Consider the following 18,750-nt stretch of genomic DNA (forward strand, 5'->3'; position numbering starts at 1 on the left):
ACATTAAGTGCGATCCATTGATAATTTATGTTGGATGACTAAGCGCTAAGCACATTAAATACACCTTGAAGCAGATGTGTGTTACTTTAACATGGTGTACAAAAGGTACATTGGGGTGGCAAATTTTCATTGACATTGTTATACGCATGTCTACGTAGTTCACGCTATTTACAGGGAGGGGGCACTAGCGTAGGCAAACTCTTAGCTCTGACTATCAAGCCTTGCTAAATCACCGCTCTCTCCAAGGAAACAAAACAATATAGAATTGGGTTGACGGCGTGCAACAAGCAGAGACCCTCTCTCGACACGACAACGCGTAAGTATCTGCTCGTTATTTGTTCACATCGAAAGCAAAAGCTCCGTAAAGCGTCTGGTTTGAACGCGACTGCCGTAGCGTGAGTATTTCCCCTTTTGTTTAGCGGTTAAGGCCCCTCTGTTTGGAACTTGAAGGGGGGCCATGTTGTTTAGCCATTGAGTGGTTTGGTTGATGTTTTAGCTCACACAACACCAACTTGGCAATTAGCGTTTGCTAGCTCTTTCGTTAGCTATTTTGGTGTATTTGGCTTGTTGCACACAGCCAATGAGTTATTTCGAGCCAAGAAAACAGCGTGTTTTCCGTGTTACACGGGGGTCCTCTAGCTTACTGTAAAACAATGGTAAATATATAAATCTAACTTTGATGTCTAGCGTCGCCAACCAATAATAAACAGAGGAGGCCCGCTGCTGTTAGCGTTAGCTAAGGAGTTTGCTAATGCTCACCCCAGTGTAGCTAGCAATATTAGCTAACACAAAACATGTTTGATTTACGCGAATGCTGCAGATAGTTTGACGTAAACAATGACAAGCAACTAGGGCATGAATTGCTAACCATTAACCGTTGAAAACAATCATTGGCGTAAATGCCAAGCGAAAGCCGCTAAGTTAGCTTGCTTATTAGCAGCGGACTTGCTGGCTAGGTTAGCCAGCTAGCTTGCTGAAAGGTTTGCACGTCGGTTTCTCACAGTGATCCGTAATGTTGGATGTATCGGTGTAGCTAGTTGCATATTTTTAAAAGCCAGCGACAGCTCGCATCGCGGCTAAATAATCCGTAACGTTATGCGTTAGATTCAACGATTTATTTTAACATTGGTAAAGTTACATTAGGAGTATCGTTGTGCTAGCTGTGTTCACAAGTTAGCACTCGGCTAAGGACAACGTTACCTAGCATTCTTGGTATTGTAAGCTATCTACATCCTTGGTGGTTGCTTGTATTATTCTTGCCTTTTCGTAAATCACCAAGCCACTAAATTAGACTTTCCATTTGACGCTCACGGCCCGTTGTTGAGCAAGTAATGTAACTGAATTTTGATATTTAGAGTAACAGTAATTAACGTTTCAATCCTCCACCGTCGAACAGCCATGGCATGAAATTAGAAACTCGGGAATTAGTCATGTCCCTACGAAGAAAATTAAGTTGTACTAGTAGTTAATGTAGTTACTATTATTTTGGGTGCATCGTTTTCCTGAAGTCTACATCAAAATTTGTTTTGTCTCAATGCTCACGGAAGAGTTAGGGTGGGAAATTGGCACTAGTTACCAGTGAAATGCTGGGAAATGAATAATAGTGGCTGGTAGATTTCAGACATAAAATAATGTGTCTTTGAGTAGCTGGTGAAGTTGAACATTTATCTGTCATTGACTGGTAAATGTTAATGTATTTTAAAAAGCGATGGTCAGCAATGAAGGCCTCATGTTGTAACATTCAGCTTTTATAACTTAAAGGCAGGGCACAGTTACCCGACTGTCATTTTAGAATGGGTGTTGTATTGACTTCATGTTGTAATAAAAGTAACTTGAACACCATTTTGAGTTATTTATGTGAGGCAGTCACTCTGGTGAACTACCAAGTCAGCTACATTTTGCAAAACTACATGCAGAATAGCACAAAAGGGCCATGTACTGAAAACAACATATTCATAATAATAACATAATACTCAAATGTTTGTATCTTTAAACCTGATACATGTCAACTTGAATAATGACTTATCATTTATTGACAAAATCATAATTTTCTGTTTTGTTTAGGCTTTCCCGTGGAATGAGCGTTCCATGCAGCATCCTAGGTATGAATGACGTGGCCTGGCAGGAGACAAGAGGTGGGATGCTGCATGCAAATGGTGCTCCTGAGACCGGCGGTGTCAGAGTTCATGGTGGAGGGCCCCTAGCCACAGTTGGAGCTGGACAGGCTCCTGGAGTCCCACATTTACAGGGCATGGACAGGGTTGTTAACCCTACCCCAGGTACCCCGCAGCCACCACTGAGTGGACGGTCTCAGGATGATGCCACAGTTGGATACTTCTTCCAGAGGCAGCCTGGAGAGCAGCTTGGAGGTTGCACACCCAGCAAGCATCGCTGGCCAACTGGAGATGCCAATCATGTTGATCAGGTAAAGTGTCATCAAGAGACCAGTAATTGCAGTGCTATTAAATTTACAAGTAGTGTTTTGTATCCATTAAGACCGGAAGTGTATTGTATCGGTGATTAAACGTATTATTTTCTTCATGTGTTATACTTTGTGAAGGGTGGTGGGGTAGTGGAGTGGTTGTCAGTATCACCTATACTGCGTGTCATATAAAAGCAAAGCAACAAAGAGAATATGTTTTCCTATTTGTCAGTACCATCGGACCACATTTGTACTTTTTTTTTTTTTTTTTTTTTTGGTAGTTGGATTTATATATTTAAAAAAAATATTATTCTTAAGAATGCTTTTCTTAAGAATACTTAAGAAAAGTGCCTGCCACACGTATGGTTTACATATGCAAACCCCAGAGAGCAACAACATGAAGAAAATCTTGATGAAACTAAAGGTTTTTAACTGCTCTGTGTTATCTGACTGTCTCAGAGTTCATGTTTGGAATCATAGTGTGATGTGAAGCCCAAACAATAAGACCCTGATAGTCACCACTGAGGCTAGAGCATGTATTTCTTATGCTCAATTAATCTGTGAGGATTTGCACCAGGGGCCAGCCATTCATCAGTTATACTTCCTCAAGCCATGTTTTATTGAAGCTGGTGCAGATGAAAATATCTCCTTAGAGGTGCAGCTATACAAGGACTTTTCTTTACAGCGCCTGTAAATGTAATAACAAATTTGTCTCAGAAAAATGGGAATGTGTAAGATTTCCTGATGTTATACCAAGGACCAGTTTCAGGTGAAAATGTAGGTTGGCAAGCAGTTTTCTGCATTAGCATTTTTCTAAATGCAGTTTTTTTAGATGATACAAATAATTAAGCAACAGCATTGAAGCAACGAAATAGAAATGTTCCTTGTCACAAGTATATCACATCAGTGTTTGTTGCTTAATGAATCTAGATTAATTTATTTAACAAAACACTCTATGAATCAAATCAGATTGCAGAAAATGGAAATATTTGCTATACCTAAGTTGGGGCTCTATTTGTTGACACCAGTAATTTGAATTTAGCCTCCTTTATATAAACTGCTGCATCCAGTCAGTAACACATATCCAGTGTGTCCATCCAGTAAGACTTTCTGTGTAGGACGCTCTTGCCTCCTCACTCCTCCAAGCAAAATTAAGAGAATTGACAAGTCCTTTATAACGCTGAGCCAGCTCAGGTTCTGGGTCCATTAACTCTCTGTATTTGTTCATCCCAGGATATATTGTGTCAGAGGTCATACCCTGTCACAGGTCACTGGTCTGTCACAAGGCAAACCCACATGGATCCATGTGCGTTAAAATGGCAATAGCACTGCTTTTTTTGAAAAATGTGCCGCCTGCTCATTTGCTGAGGGTAAAATGTGTGAGACCAGAGCTTTGTCCACTGCTTTGGCACAGCAGGAGTGTGACTTGTGCCGTGAAAACTGTCCAGGCTTGTAATATCCTGGTTTACAGTGTTGAACTGGCATGCAGTGTTTTGGCAGTCTTCAGGCGGATTTGTAACTCAAACTGGACTTCCTGGATTATATTTGATGTTACTAGCTGTAGCAACACACCCACCTCACCTGGCCTGAATGTTTTTGGCCAGTGGCAGGAAAGGGGAAGTAATTGGTAGAACACAATACAGCTTTCTTTAAGTAGAATATTGGAAAATTATTCAGGGGGGCAGAAATGCTAAAGAATGTAAAAGAAGGCAGCACTGGTATTGGACTGGTTTCAGTGGCCTTTGTATATTCCAATAAGTGATTGATGTATCAGGTACCTCAGCTAATGAGCTCCATTTTTAAAAGAGCTTTTCTATTTTTCCTTGTTTGGAGCCAACTTTCTAATTATTGAACTGGGGAGACACATGGCTTCTCATCTTTGTCTGAATCCAATAACTCTGTATAAATCCCTCTTTAATGTTTGTGTTGGACCCCCGTTTCTCATGCATGTCTGAGACCTTTTGTTCACCGGGCCCCAATGTTTACATACAGTGGATTAGGCACGGGGTTATCACTCAGCCTGATGAAAAGAAAGACGCCATCTTTGGGCCTCCCTTTTCTGTTTTTTTTTTAGTGCAGATACTCTTCATCTTAATTTTGCATTACAGCTCTTTTCTTGTTTTCTTTCTTTCTTTCCTTTAAACATGTGTACAGTGTTACATGTGGTGCTCTATGCCAAAGATTTCCATTTGAGGTTTGAAGTTTTGTATTTTAAGACGCCTGTATTTTTCACATGCACACCTAGTCAGGTTTGAGAGGAGGTAAAAGAAATTGGGTGGAGCACGACTGTTCTGTTTTGTCTTGCAGTGAATCATTATAGTGCTCATGATTGTAATCTTTGATGTGTTTGCAACCATTTAACATCCATGGTATGAAAATTATTCTTGAGAGTTGTTCTTCAGGGACTTGATAACTAATGGATGGCTAATTAGTCCTATGAACTGCATAGCAGAAAGCGATGTTTGTCCTGGGTTTCTTTTCAACACAAACATGTTTTTTGTTCATGTGGTTGTGTTGATTATTTAGACCCATTGTGTTTAATGCTTCTGTATTGAACAGGAATCGTCTGTTGGTTTGGGGCTCTTTAATTAATGTGTAGGCTGTATTTTGTAATTGTTTTTTTTTATTTCAAAGGTTCAAAATGTTTTCATTGAAACACTGAACAAAGCTCTGTGAGAGCATAGACTAATTTGTTCTGCTATGTAATTTGCAAAACTGATATAATATATTTTAAGGTCTCATTAGGGTCTTCCATTGAGTGATTTTTAGCTTTCTGTTCAGTCCAGTTTTTCTTTTCTTTTGTCTCAGGTCCGTGCTGTGGATGAAATGAACTATGACTTCCAAGCTCTTGCTCTGGAGTCCAGGGGTATGGGAGAGGTAAGCTGTTTTTCATCCTAACATCTGTCCATTTCTCCATCATAGTGCAGCAATAAATCAAAAGGAAAGTTTGTATGAAACATTTACCCTGTCTAGGCCTGAAAGGCAGCCTTAAGGCATCTGAAATTTGCTCCTTTTACACAATCTGATTGAGCTAGGAAAGAGCAGTTTTTGTCACCAGTGGAAGAGGGGGAGACAGAAGCAAACCAACTTGCACTCATGCTTGCAAGTTGACAGGGTTGTGTGTTAGGATTGAGGTTAAAGTAGTGCATATTGTTGTTTTCTGCATACATGTTGGTATTGGAGAAGTGGATTAGTCGTCAAGGGTAAAAAAAGCAAACTTTTTCTATGAAGTAGCAAACTACTCTCTCTACAGCCACATTTAAATCTAGAGGAATAAGTGTTCATTTGGTGGAGTGAGAAAATGCTAAGCTAGCCAAGACTACAGTAAAATCTAATATTTACACTTCAGAAATGGAAACTTGGCACTATACATCAGATTTTAAATGAGATGTGGTTGTTGATAGTGGCGCCTTTCAAATATTACATTGCACTGTGACATGCAGTGATCTTGCAGATGCTTAGAAAATATGTAAAATTTATTTGTAGCTTCTGCCAGCAAAAAAGCTCTGGGATTCTGATGAGTTGGCCAAGGATGGAAGGAAAGGGATGCTTCTTGGCGAGGAGTGGAGGGACAATGCATGGGGATCATCTCGTGAGTGACAATATCTTTGTGTATCGTATTTTCACGCAGCTTTTCTTTCAAGATAGGGTTCTTTCCCAGCTATAGTTTCTATACGCAACTATTCAGTTATGTGATCACAGCTTTTCATTCAGATCATTCAGTGTCTCAGCCAATCATGGTGCAGCGGCGACCAGGCCAGAGTTTCCATGGGAATGGTGATGCCAATTCTGTGCTTTCACCTCGCTCAGAAGGTGGAGGCCTGGGGGTGAGCATGGTGGAGTATGTCCTGAGCTCCTCTCCTGGTGACAAGATGGATGGTCGCTACAGGAACGGTGGCTATGTAAGTCAAGCGTCTGTCTCACCTCTAACTCAAAAAGAGGGTCTTCTGTTGTTAATGAAACAAGTATTCTTGACAGTGACACATAGACTTACCTAATCTTCTTATGGATTTAGGGTGGAGGAGATGTTGACCAAGATGGGAGAGACAAGAATGATGCCCAGGAGAAAGTGTCCCCCTTTGAAGAGGACAAGAGCCCGGAGATGAAGGTGGGAGAGGAGAGTGATCCCACGAAAGCCAACGGAAGAGGTCTTCTGAATGGCATGGACAGAGACTGCAAAGATTTCAAGTAGGTTTTCCCTTTACAGTGAACAGCTGCCTATTGATTGATGGTGGTTTATTTTAACCTGTCTTCTGCAGACCTTGATTTAAATAATCCTATTTCAGAATGTCCAAAGCCATTTTCACAGGTGGTACTGAAGTTATAATGTAAATTGGAGAATTGTAATTCAAAGCAATGAAGTCTAAACATGTTGAAAATGTCCACATGAGTGAGTGAAGATAAATGTAAAGGCTTAAAGTATTATTGCTGTTGCAAGGCTTCCTGTCGAAGGCAAAGTTTTGCACTATGTCATGTGTGCTGATGTTGCAACTTGTTTCCTTTCCTAGTCCAACCCCTGGAAGCCGTCAAGCTTCCCCCACTGAGGCCGTGGAACGGATGGGTCCCAGTCAGACAGGGTTGGAGATGATGGGACAGCACCATCCCCATGTCCTCCAACAACACAACCCCAACCAAAACAAGGCCCCAGCTGAGGACTTCCAGAACCAGGAGGCCCAGAGCATGGGAGGTATGGAGCAGCAAGCCGGTGTGGAGTCCCTCCAGTTCGACTATGCCGGCAACCAGATCCAGGTGGACTCCTCCGGGACTCCAGTAGGATTGTTTGACTACAATTCTCAACAGCAGGTCTGTTGAAAAACAATATCATCTATCAAGAGAATTAACTGTAAGTTTGCTCAACAGATTCTGAACCCTTTTTTTGTTTGTTTGTTTTTTTTTTTTCCAGTTGTTCCAGAGATCTAATCCCCTGACTGTTCAGCAGCTCACTGCAGCTCAGCAACAACAATACGCCCTGGCTGCAGCCCAGCAGCAGCATCTCGGTAAGGCAGTCTTACTCAGTGTAGTACAGTATGTCATGTGATATAATTAAACTACCCTTTGTCTCAAGTTGTCTAGATGTGTGTTTTATATTCATTTCAATGAGATTTGTTATGGAAATAATGAACTACATTTATTGTTATTCATATTACCTAGCTGGCCTTGCTCCTGCGTTTGTGCCAAACCCATACATCATCAATGCTGCCCCCCCTGGAACCGATCCCTACACTGCCGCTGGGCTGGCAGCAGCAGCCACACTTGCAGGTGAGTATACAGCACATTTTTGCCCATTGAGTTTCTATTAACAAAACTGCCATGATCAGTTGTATAAGATGTGCGTGTAACATCAAAATGTTTTCCTCAGGGCCCACAGTGGTTCCACCACAGTACTATGGTGTTCCTTGGGGTGTGTACCCGGCCAATCTTTTCCAGCAACAGGCTGCATCAACTGCCAATCACTCAGCTAATCAGCAACAATCCAGCCAGGGTCCAGGGCCAGGCCAGCCACAGGTAGGAAATGCTCTACTTGATCTGAGAGGTGTTTCATAAAATGCAAGGATCATTGTGAAAAGCCTGGCTTGAATGAGCTTAACAAATTGCACTGAGATTAAATTATTTAATAAAGATAAATCAGAGTTAATGTGGGCAGACAGGTTGCGTCATTTCACAGTGAAGAAAACAATGTACAGACAAAACTACAATGTTCACAACCACAGAGCTACACATATCACAAGCGTATCACATCGAAACAAAAATATTGAATAAAACAAGCAGTCACTGTTTAAGTACCTTCACATTGGCTGCTTGTCCCTCTTGCATTTTAATAGACAGATTTCTGGGTTTTGGTTTAAGTCAAGTTTCCATGGAACGGCTAGCAGAATGCTATTTGTTTTAATGTGCGTACAGCTAATGTTAACACCTATTTGCTGACTCTGCTCGGACTTGGAGTTCCCACAGCCTGACGGTCAAACACAGCGTCCGTCCACAGACCAATTGTGGCAGGTTTGAGGAAAACCATACCAGTCACCCAGGGCTTGTGTCAGCTACCTGCTAGCCGCACGGCTAATCAGCCGTAAGCACTTACAGTAAATCTATAATTTATATGAAGAGCAGGTTCTCAAATGCAACATGTGATATATTGGAAGCTTTAAAGGACCTGAAAACCATGTTTCCACATTCAACACCTGGCTATGAGCGGATGCTTCTTCATGAACACATAACCTTCTTTTAAATTTACAGCTGTTTTTTGTTTTGTATTCTTTCAAACTGAAGATTTCTGTATTTGTTTTTGCATCCCTGGATGTAAAATTGGTGTGCCTTGGTTGGAAAAAGGGGTTATCATATACTTCTGTGCATCAGGGGTATAGCAACATTTGAATCAATATGTGACAACAGTTGTGGACTTGTTTGTGTTGCTAGGCAACTGCCATTCATATCTGATCAAATCAAACCCACACAGTCCTGATAAAGCACATTAGCTGACCTTGAACCTTGACTGTTCCTCATTTAGTCTTAAATATTTCATCTGATATAGAAATACAAGATCGGAAAGTTTGTAGCAGCTTTAGAAATGAAATATCCTCACCTCTCTCTCTCCAGGTGATGCGCACTGGAACCAACCAGCGACCTCTTACGCCTGGGCAAGGCCAACAGAGTCAGCAGGAATCTCTAGCTGCAGCAGCTGCTGCAAACCCTGCATTGGCATACACAGGCATGCCTGGTAGGTTCAACCACAATATAACCAAAGACACTAACAGACAGACACATTTATCTTCACTACTAGATGTTATCATTTGAATGGCTCTTTTCAGTATGGTCTGTACTAATGTACAAGATTTAGTCACTGTTTTGACACTAAAACACCTCCCTAGTTATTGAGTGAGTTGTCAAGGTTTTTTTTATATGTACAAATCTTTTCTATAATTGCTGAATTGCTTTTTTATGTTCCTCATCTTTTCAGGATATCAAGTGTTGGCCCCTGCAGCCTATTATGACCAGACTGGGGCCTTGGTGATGGGCCCTGGTGCCCGAACTGGTCTAGGTGGGCCAGTTCGTCTAGTCCAGACCCCTCTACTCATCAACCCTGCAGCAGCACAAGCTGGTAAGTACTAATCCGCCTGTCTATATAATTTCCAATATGTTGATCCACTCCTTCCTGTTCTTACTTAATTAGTACCACTCATGGCTATTCTGCCCTTGGCTCTCCTTCTACCCCTCACACTCTCCTCTCTCCCTCCACCAGCAGCTGCGGTGTCAGCATCTGGCTCCAGTAACAACATGTCTGGTCCTCCAGCCAACGGGCTGTACCGCTCAATGCCTCAACCTCAACCCCAGCCACAGCAGCAGCAGGCTCCCCCACCCAGCAGTGGCCTACCTTCCAGCTCATTCTACGGCTCTGGATCAGTCCCCAACACGTCTCAGAGCAGCTCACTTTTCTCACACACTTCTGCTGCACCTCCACCAAGCTCATCCCTGGGCTTCAGCAGTACCGGCGGCTCTCTCGGTGTAGGCCTGGGCTCTGCTCTTGGAGGCTTTGGCTCTTCTGGTCAGTGACTCAGTCACAAGCTACATGACGATTAAAGAAATGGTTTATTTTTAGGAGTCTGCTTTCTTACTGTTGTTTTTTTTTTCTTGCAGTTTCCAGCTCTACCAGTAGCAGTGTATCTCGCAGAGACTCCCTGTTGGCAAGTTCTGATCTTTACAAACGTGGCGGCAGCAGTTTAACTCCCATCGGCCAGCCCTTTTACAACAGCCTGGGTTACTCCTCCTCACCTAGTCCCATTGGCCTCACACCAGGTCACTCCCCACTCACTCCTCCACCATCTCTGCCCTCCTCCCATGGATCCTCTTCTAGCCTTCACCTAGGTAAAGGTTTAATTTTGACATTGTTCAGTTGATTTGAAGGTCTCTCAGTATGTTGTCCCAGAGACTTACATCTTATATAATTTGATTCTAATTGAACATACAAATATATTTTTTAAATATAAAACACCGTAACCCACTGTTTCACATACATAACAACTATGGTCTACTGCTACTACTACACTACTACAACTCTATCTGGTCATTCTGTAATCCTAGGTGGCCTGACAAATGGCAGCGGGCGTTACATTTCTGCAGCGCCTGGAGCTGAGGCCAAGTACCGGAGCGCCGGCGGGACATCCAGTCTCTTTAATTCCAGTAGCCAGCTGTTCCCACCGTCTCGGCCTCGCTACAGTCGCTCTGATGTCATGCCGTCTGGGCGCAGCCGCTTACTGGAAGACTTCAGGAACAACCGCTTCCCAAACCTCCAGCTCCGTGACCTGCCGGGACACATGGTGGAGTTCTCTCAAGACCAGCACGGATCCAGGTGGCTAAAATGCTGCTTTATTTTGTCATGTTACTGTAAGCCTTCATACACGGCATTCATCGCATTCGTGTACCACAATCTGACTAATAGTTATTATCCATCTCCGCTCCTTGTTCCAATCTTATCTGTCTAGATTTATCCAGCAGAAGCTGGAGAGGGCCACCCCTGCTGAGAGGCAGATGGTGTTTGGAGAGATTCTGCAAGCAGCATACCAACTGATGACTGATGTGTTTGGGAATTATGTCATCCAAAAGTTCTTTGAGGTTAGAATTGTTCTAAGTTTATTTTGGTGTCTTTTCAGTTTCAGTTGAGCAGAGACTGTTTTTTGCAGCATCTGTGAAGTAGAGCTTGTGTTTCATGTTTTGCAGTTTGGAAGTGCAGACCAGAAGCTGGCTTTGGCTACACGTATCCGTGGACACGTCCTTCCCCTGGCTTTGCAGATGTATGGTTGCAGGGTCATTCAGAAAGCCCTGGAGTCCATTTCCTCAGACCAGCAGGTAATTGTAAGTGAGATTTCACTTCTTTTTAACCTTTTTGCAGACCTTGCTTCATTATTGCTATTTCAATCCAACATATTTCAGTCTTTAATTTCAACATAGTGGCATGTGTTACAATTTTTGTCCCTGTTCCCTAATTTCTTCAGAGTGACATTGTCCGCGAGCTTGATGGCCATGTGTTGAAGTGTGTCAAGGACCAGAATGGCAACCATGTGGTGCAGAAGTGTATTGAGTGTGTCCAGCCCCAAGCCCTACAGTTCATTATTGATGCCTTTCAGGGACAGGTGGGTTTATTACAAGCAATGGCTCAACGGTCATTCACCTTATATTGTACATTTTGATTTGGTGGACAAGGAAATGTTTACACGATCTGTTCATGAATCTAAACATCTGCTGTTTACTTTGGCCAACAGCATTGTTTTATGTAAATGAAAGAATATAATACTAAGAAGAGCCAAACATGTCATACATCCTGAAACCTGATATGACTACAGAGTCGCCACAAAAGCATTGAATAAACATTAAGCAATGTCAAATTATTAAATCACATCATGAAGAGAAATTGTTTTCACTCAGGCAGTCAAAAAAAAGTAAAAACAGTTGCTTATTATATGAAGCTACTTCTCTTCTAAATTGTGTTATTTTATAGCTTCATAGGTGTAAGAACTGAGTAATGAGCCATCTTAATGGCTTTTTAATCCAGTTTAGTTCCACTTTAATATATATTTGTGTGTGTGTGTGTGTGTGTGTGTGTGTGTGTGTGTGTGTGTGTGTGTGTGTGTGTGTGTGTGTGTGTGTGTGTGTGTGTGTGTGTGTGTGTGTGTGTGTGTGTGTGTGTGTGTGTGTGTGTGTGTGTGTGTGTAACTCCCTGTATATTGATCTGCTCTTATTTTACTTCCTTTTGCAGGTGTTTGTGCTTTCCACACACCCCTATGGCTGCAGAGTTATCCAAAGGATTTTGGAGCACTGCACCCAGGAGCAGACCCTGCCTATCCTGGAGGAGCTGCATCAGCACTCTGAACAGCTGGGCCAGGTGAGCACATCTGTCTCCAGCCTGTCTCATTTCTAAGCCCCCGCTGTTTGCAGATGCCATTTTTATGTTTGCTAGATGTGACTGATGGTTGTTGAGATGTGTTCTTGTCTTGTGTATTTGCATGTCTCCTTCATGTGTGAGCAGTTTATATTGTCAGCCTGTCATTGTTCCTGTGTATTTGTGGTCTGCTAAGTGTAAGGATGAATGTAATTGTACTGTTAGCTGTCATTACATCTGACATGTGATTATTGAAACATCCACCCTGCCCCCTCACTTATTCCATCTAGAAATATCAAGGCGTATCATTGGAGATGACACCCAAAACATATTATACAGTGTCCCGTGATGCACTGTTCAAGGTCAGAGCAATTTGCCTCTCTCTCGCGGATGTCCCCGTGCTCCTTTCCTCTTTCCCCTTTTTATCTTTTCTTTTGTAAAGAATCTGATTTAACATTTAGATAGTTCTCCAACTCCAGACTTTTACAGGCCTTCTCCTAACCCACTGAGCTGCCTTTTCTCACCTTTCCCCCCCTCTTGCTTTATGCCACAGAGGATTCACAAGGCACATGTTTTCCTGCTGTCTGATGATCCCTCTCTCGCCTCCAGCATCTCCTGATCAATCTGTTTTTTTTCTGTTTTCACCTTCTTGATTTCACCGTAATTGTTTGATAGAAGCTTCCTGAGAGTTTGAATCTCTTTGGACAACTGAGTTGTTCACAAGTAGTGTGTAAATCACATTTAACTTCACCTTGAGCACTTGGCTTGAGGTCAAGTCCAAGAGCAAAATAATGCTGGCTCTTGTTAAAACAGATTGATAGGAAATTGATTTGAAGGCAAATACTTCCAAATTAAAGGTGGAGATCACATTGCCTACCCAACAAATTACTACTTTAACAAAGATGAAGTCAGAGTGGTGTTATTTGTTGCTTGGTCAGGTGAGTTCTTGCCTCCATCTTGTCACACTAAAATTACACCCATAACTGTCTATCACCCATTTCTGAAGGGGCAAAGATGCTATTGGTTGTGTTGTCTGGTCAACAACAGTCCAAACCAGCAGCATCTGTTTTGTCTGACCTTCCGCAGTGATGACGTAAAGGGTATTTGTTAGACTACAAATGGGGGTGTCACTCATTCATCTACCTATCATTGTAGAGCTGCATGAATATCTCACACCAATTAAGACCAATGGTGAAAAGTAGTGCATGAGTATCAATCAGCGTAAAGGGTGCCGCACGGATCCTTTGATTAATCAGTATTGAAATGGCTGTTTACTGTGAGCTCACACCTCCACTGCCACCTGCAGGATCAGTATGGTAACTACGTCATTCAGCATGTTTTGGAGCATGGCCGACCAGAAGATAAGAGCAAGATAGTCGCAGAGGTTCGCGGAAAGGTTCTTGTCCTCAGCCAACACAAATTTGCAAGGTAAGCAATGTTTTGATGAAGTGCCAGGGGTTCACATAGCTTGATGGGTCATGGGGTGCTTCCTTTTTTTTTGCCTGATTGGACCCATAATGGTCAGTGAGGCCACCTACAGTCATGCACATGTCAATCCAGAGCACTGCCTGCAAAGCCACATTTGAGGAAAAGTAGTACTTCTTCCCCCTCATCAAATTGCCATCTACAAAGCTTCAGTCAAACAAGTTAGATCAGTGAGAGGGTTTTAATGTTGGTGATGGAAAATTTTCTATACACCACCCACTGCTGCAATTTGAAATCATCAATCCAACAATTACAATGTCACAAATATAATAAGGACATAAAAGGAAAGTGATTCAAACATTCAGCCTTCCAAAAGGAGAAATATAAAACATTCACCATGACTGACCAGAGCTTTAACTCCTTCAGTTATGAATTTGTTTGTGTCTCTCTCTATTTTTCCTCAGTAATGTTGTGGAGAAGTGTGTGATCCACTCTTCGCGTGCAGAGAGAGCTCTGCTGATAGATGAAGTGTGCTGCCAGAAAGACGGGCCCCACAGCGCCCTGTACACCATGATGAAGGACCAGTACGCCAACTATGTTGTCCAAAGAATGATTGACATGGCAGAACCTGCTCAGCGCAAAATCATCATGCACAAGGTTGGTACAGAACTCGATTTGCGTGATCACGCAGATATGAAATGAAGCAGTCTTATTATCATTTTGACTAAATGTCTGAACAGATTTACACCTGTTTCTCCATAAATGCAGCGTACCAACACCAGAGATTAAATACCTCTTTAACCTCTAACATCAACAGAAAGCATTCATGATTCAGATTTGGTTATTGTTAAAAGACCCCGATTTTCAAATGATAAGAGGACCCAGTTGGTACATACATTCTTTAAATACATTTTAGAGTCGGAGCCACTTGTGGCAAAAAAATTCTGCATTTGTTTTTTCACTTGGTGAAATTTGTTGACTTTTAAAGATCAAACCACATGGACTTTGAACTGTATCTCATTCACTAATTCATTTTATTATTGACTATTCTGCCACTTTTTTTACTGGTCAGTTGTAAATCAGTTTCAAGAACCCAAGGTGATGTGTTCAAGTCTTGTTTTGTGTGATCCAAATCTTAAAAATATTTTTGATTTCCTCTCACAGAGGAGCTGGAACCAGTGACTTTTGCTTAAAAAGGACCTTAATTGATTTTTCCCTCCCCATTCAGATCCGGCCTCACATTGCCACTTTACGCAAGTACACCTATGGGAAGCACATTCTGGCCAAGCTAGAAAAGTACTACATGAAGAGCGGATCTGAACTGGGTCCCATCGGTGGCCCCACGAATGGCCTCATGTAGTCGTGTCGACATGCTGGGTCCCCTGAAGAAGTGGAGGAGTAGGAGCCCCAAACCCCCTGTTCTGTGAGAGACGCTCCTTAGCCATAGGCTTTAGCCTTTGACACCTTCTGTCGTCCCATTTTTGGGGAATTACCAAAAAAAATTACAAAAAGACAAGTCAATTTCACCTAAGAACGCTGTGACAACTGACCCCTGCCACTCTGCCACCCCTGGTGTCGGCCCCAAGTGTGGCCCCCAGGGGGCGCACAGTCAGCAGGCCGTTTTGTTTTTTTTTTTCCTGGGTAAAGCACAAGCCCATTGTTAATGATGTAATTGATGTATTTGACTGGTTTTCATATTATCTTGTACATTTAGTTTTTTACCTTGTAAATTCTCTGTAGAAAATAAGAAAACTTATACACATTTGCTGAAATTACAATTCCTACAATTAACACCAGCAAGTGATTTTATAAGGCTAAACTGAGTGATCCTTTTAAAAATAAACAATTCCATTTGTTTTTGTAACCAGACTTATTACGTCAGCTGTTCTAAATAAGTCTCGGCAATTGAATATTATATTTGTATATTATCCCATGCACAGTAAAAGTGTTTCCCATGCCAAAGCAGCTGATGGATTAGTTTTCAAATAGCACTACATAGTATGGATGGATATAAACTCCTCCTTCCAGAGGTGAGTACTATGTGTCACGTGCCACATTCAACCAGAGGTCTTCAGGACCGGTTTGCGAGCTTGGCTTTGGGGATTGGTGCTTCAGTCTAGGGTAGTGTTTTCCGGTGGTGGCTTTTTCTTGCCTCGTTTTCCAGGATAAGTGGGAGGGAGGGGGAGGGTGTTAGCCCAGCAGCTTGTACTTGATGTTTTGGTACTAAATATTACAGACTGACCAACCTGAGCTGCTGCATCCACTGAGCCCCATTTGAGCCGTCTTTCCCTCCTCCAGGTGATCACCCGGGGTTTATGCAAGATAAAAGCTACCATTAACTTATAGATGCAGAGCATGAGGTTTGGTTGTACAGCGGGGCGTGTGACCTGGTATAATATTAACATGAAATGACCGTAGTGGGGGGCTTTTTGTGGGGATAGCAGGGTGGGAGTGGGCTATGTGTTGGCATGCTGTGACAGGTTTTAATCCTTGGAATGATTCTTTTTTCTTTATTATGTTTTGTGTAACATCTGTCTTGTAGTTTGAGATGAACACTGCCCTAGAATACGGTATCTTTATGTACTGAATAATCATCTCTCGCGTAGTAGTTTAGCAATGTATAGCATCTTTATGTATAAGTAACTTGTTGCTTTTGGGTAGGGGGCTTGCAGCAGTGATGGGACCCCCACCGCCTGAAGGACAGAGTAGGAAAAAAAAAAATGTTGTGAAGTGGAGCTTATCCCAACATTGTACATCTGAGGTGAAATGAACTAGAGCTAGTGGGATAAGTTGAAGAAAGGGATGCAGAAAGAACCTTTTTTTTTTTTCTTTTTTTTTAATGGTTCTGTTTTTGTTTTTTAAAGTTTCTTCTTTTCGTTTGGTTGGGTATGCAAGTGCATTGGTGGAGGCCGGTGGGGCCATCGAAAGCTATACAATTCACCTGTAATGCTCGTAGTGATGGCTTCTTTGCTTCATATGAATAATTGTAGAATACATGTAGTATATGTGCAGTTAATAAGTGTAAGATTATTAGTTTAATTGAAAAAAAAAAAAGTCTAGTCGTGGTGTTTGACAGGCCTTGCTCTAAATTTGTAGTGATGCTTTTATTTCGTCTGTACAGTTGTACATTTGTAAACGTTTATGCTGTAAATGGGATGTCTTTTACACTTTTTGGGGAGAAAAAGGCAAAAATGTGCATTTTGATGTGTGTATATTCATCACTCCTTTCCCCTTGAATATAATGTATACAGTTTTATTTGATCAAGTGTTATTTTAAAGAAAAAAAAAAAACTTTATGGCTTCACAATCTGGCATGGTTTTTGTTTTTAATCCGCTGTGGGAAAGGCCAGCCTCTATTTGTACTGGAGCTGTAACATCCACTGTTGATAGTCTTTCTGATGTGTGACAGTTTAAAAAGAAGAAAAAAAAAACACTCTACTAAAACTGAGGCTGCATTTAGTCCTCTCTGCTACCATGGAAACTTCACAGGATATGACAAGAATTATTTTTGTACAGAAGAGTGCTGTATTTTGGAACAGCTACTACCTTGTAAGCAAAAGCAATGTAAAATATTGTCAATTATATAAATATGAACATATGAGTTTTGTCACACTGTCAAAGTCATGTACATTTTCAGGTGGCCTTATGTACATTTCCAGATGTTAGATGAAGAAAACAAACTCATTTTTGGAAGCAGAATTGTGACTATGTATGATTAAACTGTTCTTCTAACATTTGACCAGCATTATGGTGGTTTTTCTCATGTTTGGTATTTTTAAAGCTGTTTTTGGCTCCTTAGATTATTCGAATTTTAATAATGCTTTTCAAGAAAAGGTCACTCTGCATGTTTGAATCGGAGTAAAGGGTTTTTTTTCCAGCGGACAAGGCCCTGCAGGGAGTACACAGTTACGACCATCTCTAAAGAAAAGAGTTCATAAAAAGTTTAACAGAAACTTTTAGTTTGCCAAAAAGAATTTCAGAAATTCAGAATTTTACTACTGTATATGATGGCAAAATAAACATGCAGAGCAATATTGTAAATAATTTGGACCCAGTGGTGACATGTAAAAGAAGTGGATATATGCAATTACTGTACTGAAGTAGAATTTTGAGTTACTACAGTATTTTAAGCTATGTTATACCTCTAGTCCGCTACATTTCAGAGGCAATGTATTTTCACTCCGCAGCATTTATGTTAACTATAGTTACTTGTACACAGACCTTTTCCATTCAGGCCATAGCATATGATTTATTTAAAATAATGCATTGTTATAAAACTAATTAAATACAAAAGACATGTTTACATGAGTATTCACATAATTTGATGAGTGTTGATTTGGGGTTTCAGTAGATTGTAAATACACCTGTATTTAAACGTACAGTAACTTACTGTGCTAAAATTCAGGAGGTAATGGACTTTTTACTCCACTATATGAAGGCTGCACTTACAACCATCTAAAAAATATATAATGAATTGTTATACATAAAACTACCACAAGGGATGCCAATTAGTTATTGGCTCCTCTTAATATAACACTGCTAAAATGCTATAACACTTTGACGCATCAGTGCCTTCTGCATGACAGATACTTTTGTTTTTAATTCATTCTTACTTTTGTCCCTTTATTCCTTACATTGTAATATAGTTCTTTTTTTTTTTCCACAGCTAATGTCGACGGCCTGTAAATGGATGAACATTAAGGATTTAACTGCGTAATCTTTTATTTCTTGCAACTCAGTTACGTTTATTATTATTATTATTATTAGTAGTAGTAGTAGTAGTAGTAGTAGTAGTAGTAGTAGTATTATGAGAGTTTTGTGGGTCCATAGGTCATTTGAAGTGGTTTCAAGATGATTTTTGCTTGTTTGTTTAAATCATAATAATAATAATTGACACGGAAGAGGAATAATAATAATAATAATAATAATAATAATAATAATAATTGTTTCTTCCTGTCATCACATAAATGTCGTAGTTTACGTCACATTGGTGGGCGGGGTATCGGCAGCCCGGTGGAGGCTCGAGTTTCAG

At 41.1% G+C, this 18,750-nt stretch overlaps 2 protein-coding genes across 11 annotated transcripts in view; one reads left to right on the plus strand and one right to left on the minus strand.

The window, feature by feature from the left end:
- Window positions 1-18,750, minus strand: part of LOC139347511 (mitotic deacetylase-associated SANT domain protein-like) — a 340,723-nt gene that overhangs the window by 251,004 nt on the left and 70,969 nt on the right. The window lies entirely within an intron of this gene.
- Window positions 9-17,463, plus strand: pum2 (pumilio RNA-binding family member 2). 9 transcript variants are annotated; one of them, XM_070987180.1, is made up of 23 exons: window positions 9-316; window positions 2,065-2,425; window positions 5,231-5,299; window positions 5,909-6,014; window positions 6,137-6,324; window positions 6,438-6,610; window positions 6,931-7,225; window positions 7,326-7,419; window positions 7,574-7,681; window positions 7,782-7,927; window positions 9,017-9,137; window positions 9,378-9,518; window positions 9,660-9,962; window positions 10,055-10,282; window positions 10,499-10,766; window positions 10,900-11,029; window positions 11,135-11,263; window positions 11,410-11,547; window positions 12,171-12,296; window positions 12,584-12,655; window positions 13,600-13,721; window positions 14,183-14,375; window positions 14,947-17,463. In XM_070987180.1, the coding sequence occupies exons 2-23, from the start codon at window positions 2,078-2,080 to the stop codon at window positions 15,076-15,078; spliced, it is 3,630 nt and encodes a 1,209-aa protein (XP_070843281.1). In that variant the 5' UTR covers window positions 9-316; window positions 2,065-2,077; the 3' UTR covers window positions 15,079-17,463. The 9 variants fall into 9 exon arrangements, with proteins under 9 accessions (XP_070843281.1, XP_070843280.1, XP_070843277.1 ...); XM_070987179.1 differs by having other exon boundaries at window positions 9,663-9,962; window positions 11,135-11,269; XM_070987176.1 differs by having other exon boundaries at window positions 10-316; window positions 11,135-11,269.

Source organism: Chaetodon trifascialis, chromosome 19, assembly GCF_039877785.1.
Source record: "Chaetodon trifascialis isolate fChaTrf1 chromosome 19, fChaTrf1.hap1, whole genome shotgun sequence".
Taxonomy (NCBI): Eukaryota; Metazoa; Chordata; class Actinopteri; order Chaetodontiformes; family Chaetodontidae; genus Chaetodon; species Chaetodon trifascialis.

Coding starts and splice junctions, on each gene's coding strand:
- pum2 (XM_070987176.1), top strand. CDS start 2,078: ATGAGCGTTCCATGCAGCATCCTAGGTATGAATGACGTGGCCTGGCAG. Junction 7,682..7,781: donor AGCAGCAGCCACACTTGCAG/GTGAGTATACAG, acceptor TGTTTTCCTCAG/GGCCCACAGTGGTTCCACCA. Junction 12,656..13,599: donor CCCGTGATGCACTGTTCAAG/GTCAGAGCAATT, acceptor TGCCACCTGCAG/GATCAGTATGGTAACTACGT.